The following is a 20,509-nucleotide window of genomic DNA, read 5'->3' as shown; positions in this document are numbered from 1 at the left end:
TAGCACAAAAATGGAAAAGTGAATCACTCAACTCCATAAACACGCCTGCTGAAGTCTGGACACATTGAAGGTGACATCTGTACACAAGCTAGACTCATCGATGAAAGTCTCCCAGCCCAGTCTGGGAGTTGGCTCTCTCCTGTATAAAAGAACCATTCAGCCAAGCGGGATGTGAGCCTTATTTTCCTGCGCTAAAGCCACACAGGGAGGTGCCTTATCCTAATTACGTGGAAATGTCACTTGTATCCGTATCAAAGGGTGGGGCTCTGATGTCATGCCGAGGCGCAGTCCGGTAATCAGTGAGATCTCGGGGCATCCATAAGAGTTTGGATGCCAACGTGCAGCCCGTGACGTCTTTCTCACATCGAGTCTCGGCTGCCTCTGTGCGCGGAGGTGCTGTCAGATGGAAAAACAGGTCTCATACGGGGATTCAGACTACCAACTCCCAGTCCGGGCTGTCTACCAAAGTGTGCAACACCCATACGTGAAAGGAAGAGTCCCGCCACGAGCGTGGGAGCCGGATACCAGCACATAGCAGCGAAGAGTGTTGGCAGTCGCTGTGTGTCCGTCACTGTTCAGTCTGTAGAGTTTAAATCTTTCCTCTGGCAGGACAATTAACATTTCCCCGCAGTGCTATCTGTACTGCACTGTAGGGCTAAGGCACACAGATGAGGGTGTGTGTGTGTGTCTGTGTTTATGTCTGAGCTACTCACTGAGGTAACCTTGGGACTCTTTCTGCATAGTGGTGATGGGACAGTCCTTGTGTGTGAGGAGAAGCTGCTTGAGTTGGGTCACCTCGTTCTTCAGCATGGTCACTTCATTCTGAAATGCAGGAAAGACACAGAAGCATTTATCATCCAGGGAATTTTTTTTATCCTTAATCACTTGTATGGATTACAAAGATTGTAGTCCTATTACAACATCAGGGCTATGTTATAGGCAGAGACAAGCACCCAGGTGTCCGTAGCTAACAATGCTATTTGCACCCGTACTGGACACACATTAGATACTGTATGTATACAAGTAGTTTTGTTGCCTAAACCTAAACAAACTGTTACTGAAAACTGAAATTAATAACTAATAAAAACTAAAAATATGAAGTAATCTAAGTGTAAAAAAAGAAAACCCGTCAGCGATCGAATTAATGTTAAATTAGGTAGCATATGCAACTTGGCCAAGTGTAAATAGCCAAATAGCTGCCGTGTGACTATTATCACCCGGGTGCAAATAGACACTAAACATTTTATATCTTGCATTGGTCTCTGAAAACCTGTGTTACAAGTTTGGGACGTGGAGTTTGAACGATGAGGGCATTTACCAGGCAGGGAGGGTCTAACAAAAGATGCTATTCAGTTGCATTATGGGAACTGTAGGATCCAGTGTTTTTGGAGCTCTGCAGCTTTGATTTTTACCAACTGATCTTGTCATTGCCATTATCTCTGGTGAAAAACAGGACAATATCATGATGTTTTTAATAAGGAACTGAGTCAAAAATACATGCTGACTGTGAGTGGTACTGTTCATATATGAAGAAGTTCAGTTTTCAACACCTGAAGTTCATTGTGTACCTGAAGCTGCATGTTGGTCTGAGTGAGCTCTTCCGCTTTCTTCTCTAACGACATCACCCACACTTTTCTCTTCTGTCTGCATCTTGTTGCTGCCGCTCTATTCCGCTCCAGAAACTTCCGCCGACGTTCGTCCGGATCCTCGTCCACTACTCGTCTGCGCCGCCCGCCGCTGGGTGGCGGAGACTGCAGCGTCTGCGTGGGATGCATCTGCTGGGTTGCAGGTGACATCTGAAAACACGGGAGGAGAGAAAGGTATCAGCATCACAGAGCTCTCTTGATGTCTGTCTGTCACCATCCAACCAGACATTCTGACACACCTGGAGAGAAGCCACCTGTCTGCTGTCACAGCTCCACTGCCCTCAAAGCCTCAAAACAAGCATCTATACATTACCTCCTGCAGCTAGTCCACGTCTGGCAACTTCCCCAAAAACAACATCTGGCTGTGCCACGTGCGTCAGGGTGACAGAGTGAGTGAGTGACTGGGCTGATTCACCAGCCTGCCCACCTTGTTAAAGAGGTGTCAGGAGGCAGTTTTCCACCGCCCACTTCCACTCAGACTAACGCCACCAGACACAGTCAAAAGACTCGTTTCTAAAACCGTACGTGCACTGACAGATCTTGACATATACTTGGCAAGGTCAAGTGTTTTCAGTCTTCAGATCATTACCATTTTTATGGGAACCATGGAAAATACAAGCTGCTCTAATGGCCTCTGTGCATACAGAGAGTGTTGTTTCAATGCCTTAATGATGCATTTGGAACATACAGTGAATCACATTTCTTGACTGTCCTTCATCCAAAATGCTCGGCACAGCAGAGGCCACTAGACAATGCAAGGACAAAGTGTCTCACATCATGTTATTCTTTTATGCTGTGAGCAATACTTTCAAACTTTCAGTCAAAATTAAACCAAATGTATTCACAGCTAAGATGTTCCAGGACTATTAGCCGAGGCTGTCTGGTCATCATCTGGACTGGCATTTATTTTAAAACCTCTTCGGCACCTGGAGAATGTTGTTGTGGCCACATAATGGCAGCTTGGCCGTGCAGGATGGAGCGTGGAGGGAGCGTGGTTTTCAAAAGACAGTACTGATCTTTTATAATGGCTACTTTAAGACCTCATCTTGACCCTTTCCCTCCATGGCAGGCGTCCGACACTGATCTGAGGCTGACCAACCTCAAAGGAGAAAAACTACTTTGAGATGGTTGCCAGGAAACTACTTGGCAGGGAAGATGTGTTCATCCTTTGACTTACTGTGAATGCAAAGCATCATTTCAGCTATATACCAAACCACTAATTGCTGACTTCAAAAGTGCTCAAAGGGCTACTACTTGTTTTAGTCATGATATCATATATGATATAGATTGGCTTCTAGCTATATGAGTGGTTTTAATGTGCAGCGTAGTTAATTGAACTTGTGGCTCTGCCTTTGGGTTGTCTAAAAGCTTCGGCTCTCCCGGGGAATGTGTGTTGCTTACATGTGATGCGGAGTGCATTGGAGGGTGCGGCGAGGTCTGGTGTGGGTGCCCGCCATGGAGGTGGGGATTGTGGGAGTTGTGATGGGGGTTGTGTCCCTGCTGCGGGTGGTGGTGTCCACCCTGTCCGTGGCCCTGGCTGATGTGGTGGTGGCTGTGGTGCTGCTGGTACGCGTGGGGAGGGGCTTGCAGGTGCTGCTGGTGCGAGTGCGAGTGCATGTGATGGTGGGCGCCTTGCTCCTGCCGCGACGACATCATGTCCATCATGTGACCCATGGAGTTCATGTTGCCGTTGGCGATGGTACCCGGGTGGTGTGAAAGTGCAGCCTTCAGCCTCTGGGTAGACAAAAAATGAACACAAAACACAATGTTTAACATCATTTCCTGTAAAATAAGTAGGGCTGTCAAAGTTAAGACGATAATAACGCATTAATGTGAATTTGTTTCAATGCCACTTATTTCTTTAACGCATTAAGGCAACTGTGATTTTTAAGTTGTAGCGGGCTCAGTTTTAAAGCTAGAGTGAAGATCCTGGTATCATATGAAATTAGAAAACCTAATGAATCCTTTGGTATCAACCATGTCATACTAACTTGTAGGGAAGGAGGCTAAATAACGCTATGAAGTTACACAACATTTTGGGGAGGAAAAACTGGCATGCCAATTTTCAAAGGGGTCCCTTGACCTCTGACCTCAAGATATGTGAATGAAAATGGGTTCTATGGGTACCCACGAGTCTCCCCTTTACAGACATGCCCACTTTACGATAATCACATGCAGTTTGGGACAAGTCATAGTCAAGTCAGCCCACTGACACACTGACAGCTGTTGATGCCTGTTGGGCTGCAGTTTGCCATGTTATGATATGAGCATATTTGTATGCTAAATGCAGTACCTGTGAGGGTTTCTGGACAGAATTTGTCATTGTTTTGTGTTGTTAATTGATTTCCAATAATATATATATATTCATACATACATACATATACATATACATATACATATACATATACATACAAAGCAAGTATATTTGCCCTCTCCCATGTTGATAAGAGTATTAAATACTTGACAAATCTCCCTTTAAGGTACATTTTGAACAGATAAAAAATGTGTGATTAATTTGCGAATAATCGCGATTAACTATGGACAATCATGTGATGAATCTGATTAAATATTTTAAATAATTGACAGCCTTAGGAATAATATCTAAAAAGTTTGTACATGCTCTCATCTATCAGTGTGCAGATTATCAACAGTTACAGAGCGGCTTCATGTGCTGACTAGCAGATGATGAATGGCTCCATAAATCCATATGTCAGGAGAACAAATCAAAGCCACTTAGGCCGTCCTCTGTCTCTCCTTCAGTCTTGTCATTCTCCCGCTTTACCTTCCGTGATTGCCATCCCACCAGTCCCTCCTCCTCATATTCCTAATAGCCTCTCTCTCCTCTGTGCACATGTGTGCGTGTGTGTGTCTGCTCGTGAGATGAGCGTGCTGGCAAGGTGTGAGCCTCAGACTGCTCCCTTGCTGTTGACCCAGCAGCAGGAGGTTTGTTGCTTTAACCGTGTGGTCTACTTAGCCCTGACTGGACTGGTGCGTCTCTGAAGGTCCGCTTGTGTTCCTCGTGTTTACTGAATGCACCTCTCTTTAACACTCTGTTTTTCTGGGCATCACATAAAGACAACCGCAAGAAAAAAAAAATCATAATCCAAATATACAAGTGCCAATTAAAGTATGTCTTCAGGCCACATCTGTGGTACACAAACCTAGACAAAATAATAAAAAAAATCAGTGTCTGAACCATTTCGTGATTTACATTTTTACCGCTTTAGGAATAACAGGATAAGGGAGTGTTGAGACGGTTATAAGTGCACTGCTGATGTGAATAAATTCTTTAATAAACTTAAATATATGCTAAAGTCAAGTCTTGTATCCTGTCTATAATTCGTCTACTTGTGACTTCAACAAAACTGAAAACAAAGGCGTTCATCCTAAGGCTACTGTTGTGAATTCCATAAAGTTTTCTATTCTCTTTCCCAGTGCTCTCTTTCCTCTCCCTGCTCCCTTACCATCCCCCTTCTCCCAGCTGCTGTCAGTGAGTCCACGCCGTGTCCAGGGCTCCATATCTTTTAACAACCTTCACATTCATGATTCCCATAGGGAATGGCATCCAGCTGGTCTGGATCACAACGCTGAGACACGACCAGAGCACAACATCAGCCATCCAGTCTCCTCTCTCACACTGTTCATGAGTGGAAAGCTTTTTACCAGGAGGGAGGAGGCACAGTCAAATAAATCACTTCAGAAGTGGGGCAGTCATGAAAGAAAGCCCCCTGGTTTGTATTATATTTACAAATGGCATATATCTATTTGTGAAAGGATTTGTCTAGTTGTCTTTGCTTGGCATGTGTGATGTAACTGCACATGAAACCAGCACACTTAAAGTATGATCTTGCCAAGCCTGTTCTGGCTGAGTATAGTTTCTGCTTGTCAAACCAAGGGATGCCTGACATAGCGAAACAGCGCTACGTTATTGGAGCATGATTTCGGTTTCATCTGTCGCTCCTCATTATGAATGCTATTTTAAAAGTTCTCACTTAGTGTTTATCTACATCTGATCACACCCTAACACCCGCTAACCACCTTCACCACCACAGCCTCAGCAGCACACCTCTCAGGGGCAAAAGCCCTTCTTCTCTGCGACCGGTGACACAGAGGTTAAAATACCACGGAGTGTACACTAACAAACAGCGGGGCAGCCACAGGCCTGCAGCTGTCCACAGCATCACGGTCACACTGAGACCCACTGAGGGTAACAAGTATGCTCTGACTTACTGTTATATATTATCAACAGTATAAGTTACAGTCTGTATATGCTCATAGTTTTTGTTACCATGCAGAAATAACAAGCAGCTACTTGACATGCAACTTAGACAGAAAATGGAATTCAAACAAGCTTACAGATATCAATCATAGTCACCGGTGTGTTGACAAGGACATCTTCCGTGTATCACAGGATGAATTCAGAGGCTGACAGCCAACACTAAACAACTTCCCTTCAGCCTTCAGCTTGTCAGTCAGCACCACAGAGGTGAGGCCCACCCCTCTCGTGAAACAGAGAACCAATCAAAGTTTAACAATCTCCTGCCACTTGGTCACAGAGCAGGCAATCACCTGGATGAACAGAAGCCAAAGGGAATCTGCTGGCTGCCTCTCTACTGTGTTTTTGAGGCCCTAGTAAAGTTGTCTGTGTGTGGGTGAGATGCTCATCTGGAGCTGCCTGACTCGCTGCCAACCAGGCGCCAGGGAAGAAGGACAGAGAGGAGAGAGAGAGAGAGAGAGAGAGAGAGAGAGAGAGAGAGAGAGAGAGAGACCATGCAGGGGTGGGGGGAGATTAGATGGCTTCTAGTGTCTCCTCCCCACACACATCAGCCCGAGACGACCAGTGCTCATTTATCAGTGTCTCTGAGAGCTGTCCAGCTGGCAGTACAGCGCTATCTGTTTATTAATTGAATTAGCCTGCATCTGAAGAGGCCCAAGAGTGTCAGAGTACAGAGCTGAGGGGGCCACTCCAAAAGCCTGGGTGGCGGTGATGGTTACAAACAGGATTGAGAGACAAAACACAAAAGAAGAGGATCATGCATGATTAGAAGATCACACTAGTTTCACCAAACACAAGTTAATTGTTCCCAGGGCTGCCCCTTCTTAGTCGACTAATCGGTTGTTTTGGTCGTAGTCGACTAAGATTTCTGTAGTCAATTAGTAGTTTTTATGCTTTTTTCATGCTGAATGACTTGAGAAACATATGAGTAAATCTCTGGCTGACACAAGATTTAAAGTGCTGCTTTTGTGTGATTCTTTGTGGAGAAACTCAGTTTTACAGATCTGTCGATAAAATCAACTAATCGATAAGTCGACAAAATCGTACGAGCGTTAGTCGACTGAGAATTTCTTTGGTCGAGGACAGCCCTAATATTTACATTGTTGAACCAAGACAACATATCTGACGCAAAAACCTATCCCACATAAACAGATCCAAGAGATAAAGGAACATATAGCAAGAAAAGACAACAGACTACGTAAACAAGTGGCAAGTATTATATTCACACACTCAAAAATAAACAGTTTAAAGAAAAAACACAGTTCGCATTGTGTCAAAAGAGAAAACCCTTACCGCTATCTCTGCACGAGTGCCTGCTACCGCTCCATCTCGAGTCGAGACTCCAGCTCAGTTAAATCCGCCTCGGCCAAAACCTTAAGTCTTTGTATCCAGAACCACAGTGACGCAACTACGGGACGTTAGCAGAGCGATGATGAGCAGGCTGTGATTCTTAAACACCTTCATCAGCTCCCTAATGACTCCTTAACACATGGTTGTATTTCCCCAGACTGCTCTGAAGCACAAAAACTTAACCACCACGTTCATTTCACTCTAATAACACACACATACGTATACGTTTCTCCTGCAGCAACATGGCCGCTATACAGAAAACAGTCATTAGATCAGTGCAGGTGTTAGCCTGTGGCGGCGGCGGCACAGGGCGCTCACACATGGGATGGCACACAGTCTGTCCTACCACTGTCTGCTCTGATGTTGTTGAGAATTGAGAAAAAAAAACACCATGACACCAGAGATACGCTTCTACCAGGGTAAATCTATAAACTAGCAGTCTATATATGAGCATTTGACACTATATTTCATGCATTCTGCAAGTGCACTGAAAGTAGTACGCCTATTGATTTTCCATTGTTAAAACACCATCCCTGGTTCAGCCATCTTTTTGCCCGGAGGGGAGCTGTCTTTCCTCTCAGACCTTTGCCCCCTGACCTCTCCACTCCCATCCTTTTTTTTAGGCCTTTTCTCATTTATGTGGTTTCAGGGATACCAGGTGATCACCCATTAATGATATTTATTAATGGTTGCTTCCTCTCTGACACGAATGGGGGCTTTGAGTGATGTCCCCGTGAGTGCTCTGGGCACATCCTGAGAACACACTCAGGTTTCTCCTCAGTCAGATGACTTCATATCTATTAACCCTGGGAGGATGGAAGCGGAGCAGGTACAAAAGGGAGGAGACCACACCCGCCTCAGGATGGGTAAATCACACCCAGCGAGGTCAGGGTGAGCACTTTTATTCCCCTTAAAAGTGGAAGCGGTGTACTATCAGGGGACCTGTGGCGCCTTACGGCAGGTTAGAGAGATTTAACCAGTCTGTGTGTGGAGTCATTGTTTAAGTGCGAAAAGATCACAGTTTCAAATGGAGGAGTCCATTTAGCTTCCGTCTGTCTTCTGTCTGTCTTTTGCTACCGGCACAGTGATCATGTTTAAGCACACCGTATTTCTAATTGTATAATATATCATAGCTGTAACTTTCCTGGCAGTGTTTTTCGTGGGCCGAGGCGCCCTAACTCGCTCTCTCAACCCGACATGGGTTCACCATCTGCAGTTGAAAGCAGGCGTTTGGTTCAAGCACTCAGAGGATCTAATTCCATCCTCCTCGTCTCCACCTCCACTACCCACCAGTCTGCAAAACCCACTCTCTGTGCCCTAAAACTCCACGCCCCCATTAGTTCAATTTTATTAGATTTCCCTCTTGCCCAAAGAGGCAGTAACGTCCCCCCCCTTCTCTCTCTCTCTCTCTCTCTCTCTCTCTCTCTCTCTCACACACGCACACACCTCTCCCCTGTTCCTCCACCCCCTCTCCCTCTGCTTGCCAAGAGCTGGGGACTGTTAAACTGATTTCCTCAGGGAATGGAGAGGCAGACAGTCTGAGGGGAGGGCCGTAACGTCGCCTCCTCTCTCCTCTCTCGGGTTCTGGGCCAAGCTGATCAGAGCCGGGTGCCGAACAGACCCTCCCTGTGGTCCTAGAAGCAGACGGGGGAGATGGACGCAGCCAGGGCCCGACGCTCTGGTGCTGGTGCTCGGAGGAACCGTGGCGGTATGGGCGCAGCGAGACACACGCCCACTGAGGAACACGCTCCAAAGCATGCACTCATACTCTTGGCAGCTCCTCCACCCTGTCAAGTTAATGGATGGGCCTCTGACTCCGGTCTGTATATCCCCACTGTTCCCTCTCTTGTAAAGCCCTGCTCCAGAGCAGCCTACATGGTTATCACTGCACCCACTGCCACAATACAGAGAATGCCTCAGAGCGAGGGAGACAGACAGAGCATGAATACAATAACAAACACACTAACATTATGTCCTAATTTGTGGCATCAAAAGCAACTGGCAAATTATGCGTCATCCTGGTAATGAGACTTGAAATGTGATGACTTAAATCAAACATCATTTCTAAGATGCTTAAAATAACAAATCATTGTGTGTTTTGGCTGAAACAGGACCTGTAACTTCCCACTCACTGTTTATGCTGTATGTAAATTGTAACCAGTGTTCCTATTTGTGTGTGGATTTTTCATTCAGGCCTTGTCATGAATACTCACAAATACTCATATTTCCTATCAAAATATTCAAGCTATTTCTATAACATTTGCATTAGGATCACACATTGTTAAGACACCCACAGGGCAAGAGATTCCTCTTGTGCTCCAACTTGTCAAATGACTGAGAAGCAACAAGTAAAAAGAAGAAGTTAGTTTTGATCATCATGAAGAAAACAGAAGTGCATCTAATGTGTAAGCATGACTGGTTTAAGAAATGAGATAGTGGCTTAACTTGTCAATATTGATTAACTTTATCAGATTGAAAATCTCTGACACAACAAACTTTATTCCAGTCACCCCTCCAGTGTTTTGGTGGTTGTTTTGGAGTCCAGTGAGGGATCTCGCTCGCTGCTCAGGCTCCAGGGGGGCTCACAGTGGCTGGACCAGTCCAGTCTGGCCCGTGTGGTGACGGCAGCTGGTTTACCCAAGCTTGGCTCTACCGGAGCCCCGACCCATTCACGGGCCCTGAACCATGACCAAATGGCCTTCACATACACCGCCCATCAGCACAGCTAAAACAACACGCACTCATCCAAAGACAAACAGATGCGACACTCTGCGCCACAACTGCCACCCTCATCCAAAACCCTCTGCACACACACACACACACACACACACACACACACACACACACACACAGACATGCAGAGGGTTAGACATACGAGCACACACACACACACACAGATGTAACTACTCAAATATAAATGTAAATACACAGTCCTTAAAAGACCTCGCCGTATAGAAGCTTTACAATGTCAATCTTGAACTTTCAGCTGTAAAAGTTTGTCTGCTTTCTATCAAATTACAAATGACAGCAACCTGCTGTGTTCTAATAATTTGGGTTTTATATAGTTTATAAGTTCTCACAAGTCACTCTTTTTTCACATTTTTAATACATGTTAAATGTAAATTTCATTTGAATTTAGGCATGCCATTTCAAACCCTTTCAGATTGATGCAGTGATGTTGGATAACTTTAAACTGAATGGCTGAAAGCAGGTCATTTGACCTCAAAACCTTTTTCCGAATGTGCGACACATTCTCATCCCAACTCACATATTCACATTTTGCCACTTTGTCACGCCTCCTGGCGTCACTTTAGGCTTAGGCAACAAAACCACTCAGTTAGGTTTAGGAAAAGAAACTACATGGTTGAGCTTAAAACTACTATGTTTGTAAAGTGAAAATGAAACTGAACGTTGGGAACACGGATTGTAACGTGACGCACGAGACACGAACAGCAGTCTCATGAGATGTGTTTGTTATCTACCTTCCCTCTCGCCCACCCGCCCTGTGTGATTTTTTTCGCTCTTTAAACTATGCCACCAGACTCCCTGCGCACTTTCTCTGTGCGTTTACTGTTGCAGCTGATGGGTTTACATTGGAGTTAATGGAAAGCCTGGTGCGTCGCATACCGGCGCTATGGAGTGTGCGGCGGTATCACACGCTAAGGGTCGTGATAAAGTGTCAGTATTTGACGCCCTGGGTATGAGAACGGGCTGGGATGTGGGGTTAACACTGATGTAAAAAATGGTAAAAAGGGTATGTGACACGGTTTTCTACTATCTGGTTACTATAGAATTATTACTGTTTATTTAAATAACACGAAAGTAGACAATATCAGTGGCCTCTAGCCTTTTGTCATCATAAATTCAGCTTTTTCAAGTCTCATAGTTACTTAAACATGATCACAGAGTGTAGGCTGCTTGTATTACGTTCTATTAAATAATGTATAAAAATGAATCTCATACAACTATATCACATTGCTTACCTTCTGCCAGGTTGACTCTCTAATGTGAAAAAATGCAGCAATCTCGCTGATTGTGTTTAGCAACTATATCCATAAGAGGTCTAATATTATTCTATGATTCAGCAGTGATGTGTAAGGAGCTAAAGGTGCAGACCGTAGTGTGTATAAATGGGGCAACTGCGGTTAAACTCATTATTCATTATTACAACAAACAATCCTGTTGGTGAGCTACCAAAGCCTGTCAAATGAGAGGCAGAACATCTTGAAACACAGCATGTCCATTTACCTTTGATTTACTATTACTATATAGTGTGTGTATGTGGTTCACTTTGGCACTGGCAACACAGTGAAGGCAGTGAGAGAGAGAGAGGGGCCCCTCTCTGGTCTGAGTCCAACACTGATAAACTGGCAGACGCAGATTGATCCAGCAGCTCTTCAGCCCTGCTGAAACCACTCGCCTCCATAGCGATAGAGAGAAACATCATACATTTATCAACTACAGACCTTTCTTTGCATCCAAGACACTGACATTAACCGCTCTCTCTACTGTATGCAACACTGTATCTCAGCATATTTTGCCATGTGCCGTGTGTCCTTGTTTGACTGCAGTTTATCGCACGTCATCCACATATTTACTTAACTAACCACACGTATGTGCATAACAGATCTGTATCAAATACTATCTACAAACTTTATAGTTTGTCTCACTTAGTCCACAGATGTGTTTTGAATCCAAGGACAATGAGGGTGCCAGAGAGGGTGCCAATACACTGAAAGCAAGCATATATACAAACATATACAGTACACATTCTATAGAGCTCAGTGAAGCAGCCTGCAGATTCAGCTGTGCTCTTAGCTCACCGTCCCTCTCCAATGACCTCATACCCTGACAATGCCACCATTCATACAGATGTTGCTTACAAAACCTGGAGTCTGACTCCTATTGTGTGCGCTGCTCCTCCTCACAACAAGAGATTTAGCCAGAGGTGCTCCCCTACTACGGTGGAGGGAAATGAATGGATCACGTAATAGGGTTAGGGCTGTACGCTAATAGTTTAACTACTTACTTCATACTGAGCTAATTGCTCAATCAATCACCGTGTAGCAGAGTTGAAAGCTGACACATCTGTGGCTGCTTCACAAGTTTTTCTTTCTTGGAAATCTCTGAGCAGAATATGCAATGCAACTTTCTCATTTTTCACTTGTTTAGAGCAACACTTTAACTTCAAGCCTATTAACCCAAATGCCTGCTGCAATTCTGTAACTACACCGAAACATAGTAAGGGTTGTGCAAATGAAATGTAAAAAGCTACATTAGCGTGCTAGAAACACTTTGATTATTGGTCCTCCTGTGTCCTATGAAATGTTTCTTTAAGAGACGCTCTGTTTTTTTCCCCCTCCTCAAGTAAAAAGGAGTACATTTAGAGCATGCCAGGAATTATGTCATCCACCCGTCCAGTGCCAGCTCCACGGCCAAGAGGGCTGCAGCGAAGGAACATATAGTATTGTTTACCTCATAAAAAACTCAGCACCTAGCCTGATGCTTAGTGACAAATTTATTGTCCTTAGTAACAATGTAAACAATAGATAATTGGGAGATAATAAATAGCACATTTTCATACAAACTGTTTCAAGGCCCCTCTGTCTGAAATTAGCAGGCAGGCAGGATGTGCGGAAAGCATGGAGCTCATTTAAAAAGGGACACAAAAACAATGCCGAATTCCACCACAGACATGAGCTGAGTCGAGTCCCACAGTCGGCACTCGCAGATGTTATTTAGAACCAGCTTGATGAGGGCCTGTTTGGGTTTCCCTTGTTACAGATGAGAAAGGATAGCGGAAGTCTTTCATCACACAAACAAAGATATCAAACCATCTGAGCGGGAGAGGAAGGTATTCGGGGGGAAAACACAGTGTGCACATGTGTGTTTATATAGTACTGTATGTGCACCTCTCTGCATGCTGTTGTTTTCAAGTACCTGACTGTCTGTATGTGTACGAATGTCTGTGGCTGTCTAAGTATGTGCCACCGTGCGAGGAGGATGACACAGAGCTGGAGCAGTCAGTGAGTGTGTGTGCGACTGTTCGCGAGGCCCTGTGGAGAACCAGTTCTGAGCGTTGACGTAATGCTTTTGGCCGGCATGCTGTGGAACTTGGCCTCCTCTCTGCGGCGCTTCCTCTACGCTGCGAGGGTCAACTATCCCACAACCTCCAGCACACACAACACACACCACTCTATTCCCCAGACCACAACAGAGCAGAACACAACCACACCCGGCACCACGAGCACCCATTCCTTCTCAAGAAGAAAGAACCAAAACTAATAAAAACCCTCCCAGACAACCAGCTAAAAGCAAAGAAGGGGGGGCAAACATACAAGTCAGTTACGGCACCACCGGGCTTCGCTGTACCACTTAAACGATGGCACTTAAGGAGAAAATCAGAGATAGAAAGAGAACAAAGATGGGCACTGATGCAGATACAGTCTTTGGCCCAGAGAGCACAAACAGAGAGCTTAGAGCGAGATATGAGTCCCCAAGGGGCCACAGCAGTCCTTCGGCTCATTAACTATTTACACCAGAGACAGGCCTCCCTGCTGCTCTGGCCCACCACAAAATCAATTAGCCTTCATTAGCCCGGGCTCTGGGCATGCTCTCTCTGACAGGGGAGGGTTAATCCTGCAACCGAGGCCTCCAGTTTCCACAAAATATCAAGCGAGCCCTAACATATGAGCATACATGCATGCACACATGCAGAGGAAACTAGGCCGAGCAGAAGTCCTTTCATGTCACTCACAAAGAGATCCTCCCATTTCTCACCCTCACTCGAAGTTTGGTGTCGATACTGTCTCTCGCCTTTCAACTCCCCCTGCTCACTCTCCCTGTCTATCTATTTCATTCGTGTCTATCAAAGTCCCACTCAATCCCCTTCTGCCGCTCTCCCAACGTAAACGCCGAGCAGAAAGAGTGCATCCAGGTCCGTGCCTCGGGGGTGTGGGGTTACAGTGCGGAGATTTCCCATTGGCGGAAAGTCAACATGGTCGGGGTAATGCGATTAGAGCCGGATTGAGAATGTCGCAGGGGACACATGGGCCTGATCATGGCCCAGTTATCCGATAGCGAGGCCGTATTTATCGACCTGGCCCGGGCGCGGATATTACAGACATTAGAGACCCCCGTCTATGCTTATGAAACCCACGCTGGAGATCGCACCCTGATAACACAATTAGTCTCTCACTTTTCTGTCCACAATCGTGGAATTCCATCAGTTGCGTTCAGACATCAGGGAGCGCAATCTCAATTGATCCACATTTGGTTGCTGTGCCTCGTGGTATGAACAGCCAACTAGCCAGAAAGTTGCATGGTCGAGCTCAGGGGCCTGTAGCCATTTAGTGACTGCATATGTTTATGGGAGGCCTAACAGAGCATTTACAATTCAATTACATAGATAGGAGGAAGAAAAAAAAGGGTAAGATGTGTCTGGATGAAGGCCAGGGGAGAGATAAGCCTAATACACTAATATTGTGTTACCCCAGCGTGTTACCATAGGAACAGTTGAAGAGATTCAAAAGACTACAAAGACGATCAATCTTGAGAGAGCAGGAGGAAGAGGGAGAATTAAATGCCCTGGGAATGCTCCCGCTCTCCTCTATCAGAGCAATAACTCTTCTAATGACCTCTGCTACCTCTCTCTCTCTCTCTCTCTCTCTCTCTCTCTCTCTCTCTCGCTCTCTCTCTCTCTACAAGATGTTTCTGTCCAGCAAACTCAGCTATCAGTGAACCTTTCCAAACACAAAGAGCAGCCAATGTTTTTCATTATGGCTTGTGATTCTTTTTTTAAAATCCAAGTCATGACACTTGCTCTTATTTCTATGGCGCCTTTTCCTTTTTCAGAGTTATTTATTTTGAAAACAAAGGATGGCTGGTGGTCATGTTGCTACAGGATTAATCAAGTCATATCACCTACAGTGTGACTGTTGGCCCGTTTGACATTAATCAGACGTATACTGTACACTGTCAGTCACTGGCATCAGTGTTAGCGTTGCTAACATGCAAACTGAGTGGAAGGTTTCTTTCGTCAGTCAGTCCTCTGACTCTCTCCTCCCTCGGCTACGTCTCGTTCCCACTGCTCTAACTGCCTGCTTTGTGAAGGATGAGGTCATTTGATTTTTTCCCCCGCTGTGTTAAACTAGTGCTAACAAGTGGCAGGACCTACAGAACATGTTCTGTACATTAAGATATACATCAGGCAGTCGGTGGGCAGCCCAGCCTCAACCACATAAAGGGCCCTTTATTCCAGCCCGAGTCTCCAGTGCTGCACTGGCAGGTTCAGACACAGCTTTGATTACACACCAAATGATGAAATCCACACAGACCTAAGAGCGCAGTGTTGCTGGCACAGCGCAGTGGAAAAGAAAGTTGCAACACTTTTGAGCTCGAGCGTGTGCACTTGCTGTGTACGTGTGTGCATAAAATGTGTACGTAGCCATGTGAATACATGCGTATACTCACCAGTTTTGCTTCTGAGTGCATGGAGGGAATGTGAGTGGAAGCGCAGGAGCTGCTGTGGGGGGGTCCTTGCATACCCATCATATTAGAGCCCATGGACATTTGTCTCTCCATCTGAGGATTACAACGCCATAATAATAGTTATACTCTTATTCCCATGACACAAAACCTTTTTCACCAGATTAATCAATAATAAAACTCTTTATTTAGCTATGATCTATGCTATTTTTACGATGCTATCACTGCTTTCATTTAAAGCGACACTCATTCTCCAGCAGTGGTGGAGGAAGTCTTCAGATCCTTTACTTAAGTAAAACTAAAAATACAATACTGTTACAAGTAAAAGTGCTACATTGAACATGTCACTTAAGTAAAAGTATGTAAGTATAATCAGGAAAATGTACCAAAAGTATCAAAAGTGAAAGTACTCAATGCAGAAAAAAGTCCTCTGTGACTGTTTTACTATTTTATATTATATCATTCTTATTCTCATATCATTAGATTATTATTTCTGATGCATTCACGTAAAAGCAGGATTTTACTGTAGTTTGAAGTGGAGCTCATTTGTATTGGACTGCAATTAATGGTTATTTTCATTATGGATTAATCTGCTGATTATTTTCTCCATTAATCGATTGATCGGTTTGTAAAAATTCGGCAAATAGTGTTTAATTTCATCACAATTACCCAGAAACCATCATATATCGTTTTGTATGCAAAAAAATCTGTGAATTTGTAAAGTAACTAAAGCTGCCAGATAAATATAGTGAGGTAAAAAGTACAATATTTTCCTCTGAGATGTAGAGGAGTAGAAGTACTGTATATAGTGGCATGAAAAGCAAGACTTAAGTAAAGTACAAGTACCTCAAATTTGTACTTAAGTACAGTACTTGAGTAAATATACTTAGTTACATTCCACCACTGTCCTCCAGCACATAAGGGGACGAGATGAGAGAGCACGAGAGCCTGATTTCACATGACAGGCTGCCCCGTGCACGGCTCTGTGTGATGATAACTGGAGCTGACCCAAAACAGGAAGCCAGCACGGAGGGACTTAACACAGGAAGCTGGTGCAACAGGGCTATGTGTGTTTCTGATAATAGTGTGGCGAGAGTCAGTCAGACCAACACATCAAAACCCCTCTTGGTGCAAGACGTGTTAATAAGGTGAACGAGATGCGAGTAGGTGTAAGTTGTTTGAATGCATTAGAATATGTCTTTGTGTGTGTGGTTACTGTCTGACCCTGGTCAGCGTGGTCATGTGTCACAGCTGAGACCTGAATGTGAGGAAATCAGCTGGTTAAGCTGACGGGGATGAAAGGTCACCAACGCTGCGTGATGATGTGAGCAGTATACGCAGGAAAGAAGAAACCTTTGTGTGAGCCTCTGCGTGCACACGTGTGTGTGTGTGAGCTGCTGTGGCCTCCCAGCTGCTGAACTCTGGGTGGTGTGGTGGTCTCCATTGGGAACGTCCCCCTCTCCACCCCCCCTTTTCCTGACCCCCACTCCCCCCTTCGTCCACAGAGACTCAGGCCTAGAACCTGACACACAGCCTTAATTGCACTAAGTGTGTTTTGTGTAAAAATATCACCCAAACCTGCACCCCTTTCCTGAACCGTCAATCTTCCCCAAAATCGCTTAGCTCTTAATTTAATAAACATGGGAGGGCTTTTTTCCCCCCATACCATAAACACTGGCTGTCTTGTGTTACAATGAGAACATATGTTGTATCATTAGAATCCTGATACGAGGAGCTTTCTCTGGGTTGTTATCATTCCCCGTCTTTTTTTTTTGCTTAATTACAATAAAGTCTAAACCCAGAGGTGGACTCCTTCATTTCTACAGGCGATGACTTCCTTATAAACTGTGCTAAACCATTTTAATGGTGATAGAAAACATCCATGTGCAGGCCTGAATTTACACTGTTGTCACATTATGAGTGAGTGACTTTGCTTCTGTATGAGTGAATGTGTCTCTGTGCGCCGTTGTTGTTGTTGTACTCACAGGCATCAGCACGGCGGAGGAGCCAGGCATGGTCGGGTCTGGCAGCGTTCCAGGCATGGAGGCTGGCAGAGGCTGTCGCTGTCTGTTTCGTAGGTGCAGCAGTGAGGACAGAGAGCCGGGGACAGGCCTGAGTAGACACACAGATGGACAATCAGAGAACTTCAAGTTGCACACTGTTATAGATGACTGATATCAATAATCTTGGCTTTATCATATAACAGCGAACCCAATTATCGCCACCACTATGATGCTAGTTGTAACTTCTCCTGTGAAGCATCCATAACTGGTGTATAAAAATATAATGACTGCTTAAAGGTCTTATATATCATTTTTTTATGTAGATGAATATTTAAAAAAAAAAAAGTTTATCCATAGAGCTTTTAGAAAGGTGAAAAGTATGGCTTTTCCTAAAAACAAATATTATGATCGTAGATTTATAATTTTTTAAATTTTGACGGGTCCAAAATGAACGTTTTGTTTATATCTGTGGAAGATATCTGATGTTTGGTTCCCACTTCTATGAGCCAATAGTATAAAAACGTTGGTATCACATGGTGTCTCTGTGTCGTCAGCGATCAAATTGCCAGTTAGCAAGAAAAAAACGGATGAATGGCTGAGTTGGACACTTGTGTCTCCATCAGAGTAAAAATTGTTGAAAAATACATTAATAAATACCCCTTATATCGACCCACAACTACAGTATAATGTGTTAAAATCATTAATTCTGTGTTCAGTTTCTACTCATAAATGCTATAATTAAAGTCTTACCATATTTATTTTTACGGTATGTTTTAAAACCAAGTTTAACAGAAGTTTACAAAATGCTTTCACCTGAAAAGAACCCTATTGCAATTCCACAACATGAGATCACTAAACTGCTCTTGCATCTTAAAAATAATACCCCACATTTATTCATTCCACATCTGCGCTATTTCAGAGTAAATGTTTTCCCCGACTTCTTTCGCTTTTAGTTTCCACTTGTTTCTGCAGCTTCAAAGTCAGAACGGAAAAAAAGAGTGTGTGGCTTCATGTATTCATGGTGCAGTTGAAAGCTGAGGCATCTTGGGAGTTTTTGGATGCACTTTAAACAAGCACACTTCATGTAATACAATAGATGAATAACGATGACGGCGATGATGAATGAATAACATTTGTCATGACGACCACGAGACGTGCATGACGAGAATCACTTTCAGAGACTGCTACGGCGGTGGGAGCCCTGTGGGGGGAAAAAAATCCCCCCTTGGTGACCACAAAAGCGTGTGCGGACCAACGGGCCTATCCACACTCACGGCCACATCAATAAATCACATGTACGCACGAGGCCCGGGCCAAGCTTAAACTATTGACAGCAGTCTTGTCACAGTCACTGGCTCTGGGGCTGCAGCCATCCAAACACCCAGACTGCTCCATCTGCATGGCGCGATGACATCATTCAACTGCCACCAAATCCCTGCTGTAAGAACACCGACTCCCAGCTGCAGGGCGCTGCTACACCCTCATGCATACAGTAACTGTATTCAGTCCACAGCTTAAAAAAACACTACTTGATTCTTAAATAACCTGTAGACGAGAATCAATAAGCCTCCAGTTATCGGTAGCATCAGGATCAATATCAGTCAATAAAGCTCCATTTCCTTGAACATTTAGAAACAAGAAGCATTTAGGTCAGCTGTGTTCAACGGGTTAATATAATCAATTGACCACATCATAGTCTGGATTACCGTAATAGTGAGTAGTGAGGGAGTGATGGCCAAATGGAGGGAAAGGGGGGCACCAGAGCAAACGCTCGCCCACCTGAATAAATACCTGTATTTTTCCAGACCTAAATATGTGCATTTATGTTCCAGACATGTTAGATTGCTCCACACACACACAGGATCATTACCATCCCGACTGCGTGTCATTCCTGTCTAACATCCCAATTTATCACAATCACACTCATTTAACTGCACGTATGACATCTGAGCAACACTGCGAATCCAAACAGTTCCACATGGGAAAAGTCATGAAAGTACAATGAGGTATATGCAGTGTAGCTGCGGCGCACTACATCAACACAGTTTTGCCTCTGCGTTTAGAGGATGAAGTAGAATAGTCACGAGGCTGTGGCAGAGAAACGCTGTTGACTTTTTGTACATAAAAACTGTTTTGCTGGATTTGTTTTTAGTATGATGACTCCCTAGTGAGTGATTTTCTGAGGCAATTTTGTTTGCCCCAAACCAAAAGGGGAAAAATGTGAGCGAACATTTCTTTAAAACTATGCTGTAAAATCTTGAAATTGGCTCATTTACAGTGTTTTCTTTCAAAAGTGGTTTATTAAACATATCTAATTTCTTTTTTCATATTACGGGATATCCAAACATTAAAAACATTACAATGTTGTCTTTTGCAAATCTATATAAAGTATATTATACTGTATAATATGCATATATTCATAGATGTATATGTCCAAGACCAACCTACCTTTACCTACCTTGATGGTGGAATAAACAGTACATTAATGATGCTGATTTAATTCATACTTAGAGTAATGTTACATGGTTTTGCGTAGGCTGATTGCTGCAGCAACCTTTATGGAAAATCTAATATTTTCAACCATGAAGCTGAGGAGTAAAAAATGAGAAAACATTTCAAACCTGGGTACTGGAAGTAAGGGTGTAAGAAAATATAAAAAAAATATTGAGTATCGCGATATCATGTTTTGCTATACTGTATCGCTCAAAAACACTATAGATTTTTAATTTATAATTTACATCCAAAGA

General features: G+C 44.1%; 1 protein-coding gene across 3 annotated transcripts in view; it reads right to left on the bottom strand.

The window, feature by feature from the left end:
- Positions 1-20,509, bottom strand: part of creb5b (cAMP responsive element binding protein 5b) — a 42,572-nt gene that overhangs the window by 3,632 nt on the left and 18,431 nt on the right. For all 3 annotated transcript variants that reach the window (XM_074653888.1, XM_074653886.1, XM_074653887.1), the window contains exons 6-10: positions 17,745-17,871; positions 15,745-15,855; positions 3,048-3,380; positions 1,569-1,796; positions 714-822 (exon numbers count right to left, since the gene is read on the bottom strand). In XM_074653888.1, the coding sequence (XP_074509989.1) occupies positions 714-822; positions 1,569-1,796; positions 3,048-3,380; positions 15,745-15,855; positions 17,745-17,871 (908 nt within the window). The remainder of the gene's footprint in view (positions 1-713; positions 823-1,568; positions 1,797-3,047; positions 3,381-15,744; positions 15,856-17,744; positions 17,872-20,509) is intronic.

This window comes from Sebastes fasciatus, chromosome 12 (genome assembly GCF_043250625.1).
Source record: "Sebastes fasciatus isolate fSebFas1 chromosome 12, fSebFas1.pri, whole genome shotgun sequence".
NCBI lineage: Eukaryota > Metazoa > Chordata > Actinopteri > Perciformes > Sebastidae > Sebastes > Sebastes fasciatus.
The sequence above is the reverse complement of the archived record's forward strand: the minus strand, read 5'-3'. Positions and strand labels throughout refer to the sequence as shown.